At 43.4% G+C, this 11,249-nt stretch overlaps 1 protein-coding gene across 1 annotated transcript; it reads left to right on the forward strand.

Annotated features, from left to right (window-relative positions):
- The first annotated feature begins 3,222 nt into the window (after positions 1-3,222).
- On the forward strand, positions 3,223-7,055 carry galr2 (galanin receptor 2). Its single transcript, XM_002939979.5, has 2 exons — positions 3,223-4,480; positions 5,616-7,055. The coding sequence occupies exons 1-2, from the start codon at positions 4,137-4,139 to the stop codon at positions 6,391-6,393; spliced, it is 1,122 nt and encodes a 373-aa protein (XP_002940025.1). The 5' UTR covers positions 3,223-4,136; the 3' UTR covers positions 6,394-7,055.
- The last annotated feature ends 4,194 nt before the right edge of the window (positions 7,056-11,249 follow it).

Genomic DNA, 11,249 nt, shown 5'->3' on the forward strand with positions numbered 1-11,249 from the left:
AGGAAGCTGACTCATAGTCTATCTAACTGAGCATGTTCACTTGGTCTCGGTGCAGGAGTGAGGCATTATGGGAACTCTCTTTACACAGCTCAGCGTTTTTTCTTCCTGTTTGGCTTCTGATCATCTGAACAGATGAAATATGGGGAGACTGAGACAGCTGAAGGTATGCCTGCAGTTTGAGATTAACTCTTTACTAGCCTTTCCTTCTCCTTTAATTCCCTTGACCAGAGTCTGCACAGCTCTCTCCTCTCTCCCCTCTCCTGCTCCCCCTCCCACCAGAATGCTAAGAACTCCCTCAGGAATGTGTGACCTGTGCTATAACGGCTAGACTGCAGGCAGGAAGCTACTTAAAATGGCAGCTGCTATCTTAAGCAAACGGAGAAAGCTTCTAAAGCTGTTTACTCAGGTATGGTAATGGTTTCTGCAGAATAAATATAATGTTCTAGGTGGCACTAATGTGGCGAATCTATTGGCAGTAAAATGCCAAAATGCCTTTCCTTCTCTTTTAACAGACACGGTAACCACCTCTATTGATCATCATGACTAAATTTTGGTGGTTGCTAAGGCCCAGTGAACATTTTCTTCTAGTCAGCCCCAAAAGGTATTGGATTTAGGGTTATGGCATACAGCCGACCATTGACGTCCTTGTGTTAACTCTTCATTCCCCACCACTCAGTTCAGTCGCCGTATAGAAATAGGTGTAGTGACGGGGACTAGGGAACCATCGCTGTTCCTATCATAGCAACCAACTACTGGAGCGTTCAGCAGGGTTTGCGTATTGATCACGACTCACAGGTACTTTCTGTGTAAAGCTGCTAATTGGCTCATTTGTACTCTGTGCATCTGAATAGCTAATCAGTTGGTGACTTAATTCCACGTCCAAAAATTGTTCCCTTTGTTTGGTTGTGGTACAGGCAGTAACCGCCTAATGCTGAAAGCTCAGCGCTGAAAGGTAGAATAGCTTTCCTTATTATTATTATTATTGTTACTATTAATGCCTAATCCGCACTATAAAAATAACTTCAATGTGCATTTGCAAATCATTTCCCCCAAATTCACCTGCATTTCTTGTAAAGTAAGTACTCTAGAGATGTCTTAGTGTTACAGAACATTAGCCGGCAGTGCATAGTCTCAGATTCCAAGCACCTGCTTCAAGGGGGCACTCATCCCCCAGCATCTACTTAAAGTGCTCTCACTAGCCTGTTTGAAATTCAGTTTTGATTTTTGTAATGTTTTTAAAATAATAAAATATTTGTTATATATGCAGCTCTACTTGCAGTGGGCTGACCCCCTGACCTTATAATACATGAGTGATACTCAGAATTCCCTGTATAACTCAGCCTGCAGCCTTGTGCCTTTATATGGGCACAGAACCCCTCAGTGACTGCTAATATCCTTATCATTTACAGTAGGGGGTACAGTATCCCTTATAATACATGAGTGATACTCAGAGTTCCCTGTATAACTCAGCCTGCAGCCTTGTGCCTTTATATGGGCACAGAACCCCTCAGTGACTGCTAATATCCTTATCATTTACAGTAGGGGGTACATTATCCCTTATAATACATGAGTGATACTCAGAGTTCCCTGTATAACTCAGCCTGCAGCCTTGTGCCTTTATATGGGCACAGAACCCCTCAGTGACTGCTAATATCCTTATCATTTACAGTAGGGGGTACATTATCCCTTATAATACATGAGTGATACTCAGAGTTCCCTGTATAACTCAGCCTGCAGCCTTGTGCCTTTATATGGGGGGCACAGAACCCCTCAGTGACTGCTAATATCCTTATCATTTACAGTAGGGGGTACATTATCCCTTATAATACATGAGTGATACTCAGAGTTCCTTGTCTTTATATGACCATGAAATATTCAGTATTCTTATATTTTACAACAGGGCTAAATTATTCCCTATATATTGAGACAGGGAGGTAGTGGTTGATATTTAAAGCTCTCTTTCTCTATAGATAGAAAGATAGATACTGTAGATAGATAGATAGATAGATAGATAGATAGATAGATAGATAGATACAGAGATAGATACAGAGATAGATAGATACAGAGATTGATAGATAGATAGATACAGAGATAGATAGATAGATAGATAGATAGATAGATAGATAGATAGATAGATAGATAGATAGATAGATACAGAGATAGATAGATAGATAGATAGATAGATAGATAGATAGATAGATACAGAGATAGATAGATACAGAGATAGATAGATAGATACAGAGATACAGAGATAGATAGATAGATAGATAGATGATAGATAGATAGATAGATAGATACAGAGATAGATAGATACAGAGATAGATAGATGATAGATAGATACAGAGATAGATAGATAGATAGATAGATGATAGATAGATACAGAGATAGATAGATACAGAGATAGATAGATAGATAGATGATAGATAGATAGATACAGAGATAGATAGATAGATAGATAGATAGATAGATAGATAGATGATAGATAGATAGATAGATAGATAGATAGATAGATGATAGATAGATACAGAGATAGATAGATACAGAGATAGATAGATAGATAGATGATAGATAGATAGATAGATAGATAGATAGATAGATAGATAGATGATAGATAGATAGATAGATACAGAGATAGATAGATAGATACAGAGATAGATAGATGATAGATAGATAGATAGATAGATAGATAGATAGATAGAGAAATAACCTTTCATCTGAGCAGCATCTTGAGGAAAAGGTCTGTACAAGGTGTGACACAATACCTGGGGATCTGGAAAGAACCATGGGAAGTGTTGGGAATGTAACTCTCTACTTTCTTTCAAGTCTTCTGAGACTTCGCCACCAACAATAATCCATATAGAAATGTTAACAAATCTCTGTCACTTTTTGCGAACTTTTCCACTATGGTGGCCGCCAACACCACCCATGGCCTGTGTATCCGGCAATAAAATGGTTACAGGGATATAATACTTCCTGCTTAATGTTGGTACAAACGCTGCCCGTGCCCCATCCTTCCCCTAAGTTTGTTTATTTAACAGTCCCACAGCCCTCTCTTACTCCCCCCCTGCAAGAGGGTGACGTCTACAATGATGAATAGACCATGGGGTTTGTTACTATGGTCACCATCACTATTTTTTGTACCTTTTTATCTCCCTGGAAACGGGATGCTTCTGATCTATTTATTCTCAGAAAAAAAAAAAAATTTGCGTGAAGATAAGGACAGGATTAAACTTTCTGCATACACTCTCTGTGGTTAACCTTCTGCATTAACCATCGGCAAATCCAGCCGCCCAGCCTTGTAAATGTGCAGCAGCGGCGGGAGCTGAGAGGCAGAATAACAGAGGGATCGGTGGCACAGTCAAGTGGCTGCGTGCTTCAGCTCTGCACGCTCCTCAGCCCCCTGCGCTCATCCTGAACAGCAGTTATAGACTAGGACTTCTCAAGAGGATCCGGCAATTAAGGAAAACAAAAATAGAAACAAAAATTCTCAGCAGACCTGGCAAAAAAGGTTATTTTAACTTGTCTGTAACTTTCAGCAGAGAAAGGATAACTTTGCCCTATGTGTTTGCCCGAAAAGCTTGCCGTTAATCCGAGGAGGGCGAGCTGGTATTTGGCAGCACGTTGGACCCTCACCGTTCCCCAATTAGTGTTTTTACCACCGACGGAATAGAAGGGACGTGATTGCTTTTGAGAAATTTGTTAACAAAGAGAACCCGCGAGAGAGCGGAGAATGCACTCTAGTGTTTGGATAAAGGAGCCAGTTAATGAGGACAGTTAATGAGGACGTAGAGGGTATCATTACGTTTAGCCGAGCTCGGACATGGGGAGACGAGTAGGACACTGACCAGACAAGGTATGATTTTATCTGAAGATCTCCTCTCTACTGATTAGAGGACTGCACACTGAATACAGATCTTATCCTGCAAGTAATCAGCTACTGATTGGGCAGCGTGGATACAGAACACATATACACTTGATACTGGCACCGCAGCAAGGGACTGTTTGTCATCACATCTTGGGGCCCCCCAGGCTGCTGACATGTAAGTGCAGCTCTTTCTGCCCACACCGCCAACAGCCTGACGTTATATTACCATCAAACTTTTACTGTCTTTCTGGGATTGGAAGTTGGGCGCAAAATGAACGTCTCTGTCCAGATATCATCTCAAGATAGCTGCCACCCAGAGTCAGTGCTCATTCCTGTGCTGTACTCGCTCATCTTCCTAGTGGGCACAGTTGGTAACAGCCTGGTACTGGCGGTGCTGCTGAGAAATGGCAAAGTCAATAATACCACCAACCTCTTCATCCTGAATTTAGGGGTAGCCGACTTGTGTTTCATCATTTTCTGTGTGCCCTTTCAAGCCACCATCTACACCCTGGACAGCTGGGTCTTTGGACCCTTTATGTGCAAAGCAGTGCACTTCTTCATCTACCTCACCATGTATGCCTCCAGCTTTACCTTGACCACTGTCTCCCTGGACAGGTAAGAAGGCTTTAAACACAGCACTTCTATAGGTGAAAACACACGGGGCTACTAGTAGCAGCTACAAAAATGGACAATGTTGATCATTTGCTGATAATTGTCTATGGCAGGGTATTTTCTGGAGTTTAGTAGCTGTGGAAAAGTAGCTGCTACTACTAGCTCAGTGTGTCTTCACCCTTACAGTAGCCTTACCTGGGAAGAAGAGGCAATTAGTGTGTTGTTGTGGTGGTGTTAATTTGTTGGACTAGCATAGTGACCCAGGCCACTTTGAAGAAGGTAATATGGTTTCTACTAAAATATGCATAGAAGCTTGGGAATTCTGCAGCAGCTACTCAGGGCCGGTTAGGAAAGGGCAGTAAGGGAATTTGCCCTGGGACCCCCAACATTAGAAATTTCACTTATAAGAAAAAGCATTGATTAAAGTAGAAAGTCTGAAGATGCGGAGAGTTGTACTTTAACAACAATGTAAGACAGTGATCCCCAACCAGTGGCTCGGGGGCAACGTGTTTCTCGCCAACCCCTTGGGTGTTGCTCTCAGTGCCCCCAAACCAGGCAGTTATTTTTGAATTCCTGACTTGGGGGCAAGTTTTGGCTGAATAAAAACAAGATTTAGAACCAAATAAATCCCCCTGTAAGCTGATAGGGTGCATAGAGGCTACCAATGTGTGTAAGGGCTGCAGGTTAGACATCCTTGATTTTTATGACTTCCAAGGGGAACTTGGCTTTTCTTCTTATTCTAGATCTCCATATTTCTTAGCAAAGGTTTTGTGCCCACTAGCAAACCAGAAGAACTTCCACTGCCTGTCTATAATGTAAATGTCATTCTTTATTTCATATCCATCTCATAGATTACTATACAGAGAGGTTTGGATGGTAGATGTGCTTGCAAAGTGTTTGGGTACAGGGGCTGGAAATACAGTGTGGGTTGGTTGCACTGTAACCCCAAGCTAATGTTGTGCATAACTATATATATGCCAGTGAGCTGCTTTTTAATTGGCTGATATTGCTCAAAGCATAGAGGCTGGTAGAGTAGTGATGGTAAAATGCATATAGCATACCCTCCATCTTGCCCTGATGCAGGCAGCAATACTGTAAGTTGTGGTTGTTTTAACACCCCGTTTTTTTAACCTTCTAGGTACCTTGCCATACGTTATCCTTTGCGTTCGCGGGAGCTGCGCACCCCCAAGAATGCACTGTTGGCCATTACGCTCATTTGGAGCCTTTCATTGGTGTTTTCTGGCCCTTACCTCAGCTACTACCAAGAGTTCCAGCTGTCTAACCTGACTGTGTGCCACCCTGTTTGGCAGGACTCCTACCGCAGGGCCATGGACCTTTGCACTTTTGCCTTCAGCTACGTCATCCCTGTGCTGATACTGAGCCTCACCTACGCCCGTACCATTCGTTACCTCTGGACTGCTGTGGACCCCATAGAGGACATGTCTGAGTCGAAGAGGGCTAAAAGGAGGGTGACGCGTATGATTATCATCGTTGCGGTTTTATTCTGCCTCTGCTGGCTGCCCCACCACCTGGTCATACTTTGTGTCTGGTTCGGATACTTTCCCCTCAATAACTTCACATACGCTCTTCGTATTCTCTCCCACCTGGTGTCCTATGCCAACTCTTGTGTCAATCCCGTGGTCTACGCTCTGGTTTCCAAGCATTTCCGCAAAGGCTTTCGCAAGATATTCCGCTGCCTGTTACTCCGACAGAGGGCGGCCAATAAGGTCCACACTGCGCCTGCCACTCACGTCGGAGTGAGCACTCATGAAGGGCCGTGCACAGAAGTGACCCATATTAGTGAGGGTCATCTACACTGCTCTGCTTGCTGCCCTGATCCTGGCAGCCCTTGGAAGGAGACTGAGAGACCCGGGGACAAGAGGGCCCAGTCGTTTATCACATTTAATGTTACATAATGAGTTTGGGGTATGGCCACCGAATGACTCTTCTCCTCCCAGTGCCTGTAGCATCCGGAATCGGTGGATTGGACTCAGGATCATTTACGCCAAGGGCCACAGATGTCATATAATCATTTACAGTTGTTTGGATTAGAAGGAGAACATTAAATGGAGTAGGGTAGGGTCCTACACAAGTATATAGCCTGTATATATAGCCATAATGTATGCACTGGGAATATCTTTTTAATCACATGCTTGAGATAATCAGAATTTAGATACCTACATATTGGCTTTCTGGAACCATATATAAAGCATTATTCTAAGCTTTCCATGATTGGAGCTGAACCTTCTATTTACAGTGTTACACTGGGGGGAAGGAATCCATGAATGTATCTTGTACAGTAGGAAACAGCTTCCCTTGGTTTGACTTGCCGTTTGCCCCTTGCGTTCTGTATACCATCGGGACCCAATGGGTCACACATTGTCATTATCTACAGCAGATTTCATTATACTGACTGTTATGTGTGAACACTGTCTGCTTTTACATGAAAGTGCCTCTAGTGGGAAGGGACTAAAGGTATGTAAAGCTGTATGTGCTGCCAGTCGAGAGGAGCTATTTTATTTACGCTATATGACTGCACATAACTGCTTTTTGAAGTGGAAATTATATATATATATATATAAAGCATATTATGATTTTATACACTCTTTATTGTTGTTTTGGTGTTTAATGGGGCTACTGTACTGGGGCAATAGTATCTGTATAAACCGGCCCCACTATTATAGGATGACCAGTTAATGGCCGGGCTATTTGTTTTCCTCTCCAGACTCTTTCCAGCTTTCAAAAGGGGGTCACTGACCCTGGCAGCTAAAAAGCTATTGCTGTATGAGGCTACAATTTCATCATTATCGTTACTTTTTATGACTTCTCTTTCTCTTCAGCCGCTCTCCTTTTCATATTCCATTTAAATCGCCGCCTGGTTGTTAGGATAATTTGGACCCTAGCAGCCATATAGCTGCTCACTGGAGAGTTTCTGAATATAAAGTAATTCCAAGACCACAAAAAATGAAGAAAGCCCAATTGCAAATTGTCTCAGAATCGCACTCTATACAACATACGACATTTAATTTAAAGGTAAAAAAACCCCTTTGATGCCAGCAGTTTGGGTCCCATGTTATTTAATTGGAACCCTCAAGGGGCCATGGACCCCTAGCCCTCTGCCTGACAACGGGCTTTTCCAGCTAAGTGGAATGTGTTTAAAAAAACTAATCTTAATAAGCCATGTCTGGCCGTGCCCCTGGTGCCCAGGACTATTGTGCCCAAACAAACTCTGATCTGCCCATTCTCACCCAGCACCTTTGCTGTCCGCAATTCAAGACGGTGCCCAGTCCCTTCCTGATGGCACCCTGCCAGCACCCAGATTCCGAAACGTCACTTTAGGTCACTGTGTCTGCAGCCATTATACTAGGTTTGTCATTGCTCCAAAGTTAACATTGGAACCAGAACAGCTGGAATGCAATATTACGGAACATCAATTAGGATCATTAAAAAAAGGAGAGGAGTCCAACACCTCTATGAAGGAGCAGCAGCCGTTGCCATGGAATTGGAGCATGGAGCCCACTTTGACCTGATGAGATTTGGAAGTGAGAAGCGGAAGTGCGGCCGGTGTCACAATCTGAGAGACTCGGGTACATGCTGTTCCTCTCCGGCTTTCAGCCCAACAGTAGCAAATGCAGCAATATACTCTGGTCTTTGGTCTCTCCTCTCTCTCTTCCTTCCTACCCCATCCAAGAGATAGATGTAGCTTGCATTCCCTTCTAGTTACCCTTTAAAATAGAGTTATTGTCTATGAAGAGTTTCATTCTTTTAGGTCATGATATATATATATAATGAGCCGCCGACTGTTCCAACTGGTACAACCCTGGTGCCATAATGTCATTCCTTTATAAGGACCATGATGGAAAAATGGAATTTCTTCTGTGGTCAGAACAAGGAGATAAGGTAGATGTATTAGCTCTAAACATCGCAGCCCTACTTGCTAGCCTGTGGATCCCGTGCCATGTTCCCTATGGATTGAACCCCCCATAGAACAGATATAATCATCTGAACTGCCGCTTCCATCTGTCTCATGGGGGGGGGGGAGCTGTGCATATTCATCAGCAATGAGTGTTTCCAATTATCCTAATCTCCCGCTTCCCTGGCACAAGTCATTTTCTCAAGTACAGGAAAGCCTAGACCTGCAACGTTCCTCACTCTGCCCAATCTACCCCGTGTTCGCCCTCCCATTCCCTGTGCTCCTTATATCTCTCACATTTCAATTTAGTCTGTAAGTGCCACTTGCACAGGGGATGCCAGAATCAGCACCAAGCCGCTTGGTTTAACCATCAGTATTCTTTATTGTAACCTCAGGAATGAGACTCACATACCTCCCTCTTCTTTATAGCTGTCCAGCAATGATACCCACCATTGGCCATACTGTGATGCTGGGACAGAATGCCATAGAACTGGAATAAGAGAAGAGCTGTTTTCATAGAACAATTTGTGTAAAAAGTACCATGGCTAATGGAACCTCCTACCCATATATATAAATACAAATATACAGAGAAGGAATGTTCTGGGCACACAATAAGCTGTACCCCCATACTGTACTGTCTAAGGGAAACACTATGGCACCTCCTACCCATATGTATAAATACAAATATACAGAGAAGGAATGTTCTGGGCACACAATAAGCTGTACCCCCATACTGTACTGTCTAAGGGAACACTATGGCACCCCTACCCATATGTATAAATACAAATATACAGAGAAGGAATGTTCTGGGCACACAATAAGCTGTACCCCCATACTGTACTGTCTAAGGGAAACACTATGGCACCTCCTACCCATATGTATAAATACAAATATACAGAGAAGGAATGTTCTGGGCACACAATAAGCTGTACCCCCATACTGTACTGTCTAAGGGAAACACTATGGCACCCCTACCCATATGTATAAATACAAATATACAGAGAAGGAATGTTCTGGGCACACAATAAGCTGTACCCCCATACTGTACTGTCTAAGGGAAACACTATGGCACCTCCTTCCCATATGTATAAATACAAATATACAGAGAAGGAATGTTCTGGGCACACAATAAGCTGTACCCCCATACTGTACTGTCTAAGGGAAACACTATGGCACCCCCTACCCATATGTATAAATACAAATATACAGAGAAGGAATGTTCTGGGCACACAATAATCTGTACCCCCATACTGTACTGTCTAAGGGAAACACTATGGCACCCCCTACCCATATGTATAAATACAAATATACAGAGAAGGAATGTTCTGGGCACACAATAAGCTGTACCCCATAAATATAGAATGAACATAACAAAGCTATGTAAAGCAACTAGACAGGTTCTGAAACAAAGAAGCCAGGTCTGACAAAAGAGGTCTGACTTGAGAGGGCACTGCTATAGAGAAGGGATCCCCAACCTTTCTTACTCGTGAGCCACAGTCAAATGTAAAAAGACTTGGGGAGCAACACAAGCACCATAAAGGCCGTGACAGACGGGGAGATTAGACGCTCCGAAAGGCCATCCCACCAGCTAGAATGTGAATCGCCAGTGGGATGGCATACACGGTGCCGAAATCGCCAAAGTTTCCTCTCAAGGGGATCACTGGCCATAGAGAGATGACACTGAGCTGTTTATACTATAACTGATCATTACATATGTGATATTGCAATTCCTGTATTATTTTTTTGGTTCTGTCATATCTTTTTCCCACTCATTGCCTTTAAAAGAGCCACCAAGGTCTGTCTGACCCAAGTCTGCAACGGCTTCCTACACTAAGTACCATCGACTCACATACACTGCTCTTCTCTCTTAGTCTTCGTCATCCCCGACTCCATTTGTCAGATTGCTCCTAATGGGACTAAATTGACTTCAGGCCTCTCACTTTGATGAGATGAAGCAGGATCAGATGTAGCCCCTCCAACAAGGGCTGCCTGTCTGCATCTAAATAGGGAGGATATTGTCTTCTACCTTCACCCCCTCTCTATTCATATATGTATGTGTATTTCTATATGTCTTTACTGTGATATAAGAATTTGAGTGCCTACCTAAATTAGTGCAAGTGACAAATAATAAGAGCCAGAAGAATATATATGTATTCATAAGAAACACTCACTATAGGAACGTGTAGGAGTGCTGTCAGGTCTATGGAAAATCCACATCATAAAGAGAGATACAAATCCCCTGCCGCACTCTAGCAGTTTTATGGGCACAAATAATCTCAGCATTAACGGTTTGCAATAAATTTCCTTTTCAAGGACGTCCTCAAGCAATGCACAGGGGTTTAATAGATCATGTTTCTTAACACAGTGAGCAAGAAGAAGAGAAGGGGAGTATAAGTGGTGTTGGAAACACTCAGCAACACAGTGAGGGGAAACAGCTCCGTGTCGCTAATGTGTGTTCCTGTGGCCGGACTTATTGCACCGCCATTTACTGCACCTCGGATAAACTGCAAATGTTGGTGGCCCCTGGGATTCAAAATAAGCCCTGGCATTCCTATTACACAGAGCCCCAAACAATAAATAGTGACTGACTATGGCACCTTACAGCAGCCCCTCTGGCATTTGCCTGAACCCACAGATTGCCAGTCTGGGCCTGGGTCCTGGCATTCCCAGTACCCAGAGGCCCAAACAGCCCCCCAGCCCAATAAATAGTGCGTGTCTATGGCATCTTACAGCAGCCCCTCTGGCATTTGCCTGAACCCACAGATTGCCAGTCCGGGCCTGGGTCCTGGCATTCCCAGTACCCAGAGGCACAAACAGCCCCCCCAGCCCAATAAATAGTGAGTGTCTATGGCATCTTAC

This window comes from Xenopus tropicalis, chromosome 10 (assembly GCF_000004195.4).
Source record: "Xenopus tropicalis strain Nigerian chromosome 10, UCB_Xtro_10.0, whole genome shotgun sequence".
NCBI classification, from domain to species: Eukaryota; Metazoa; Chordata; class Amphibia; order Anura; family Pipidae; genus Xenopus; species Xenopus tropicalis.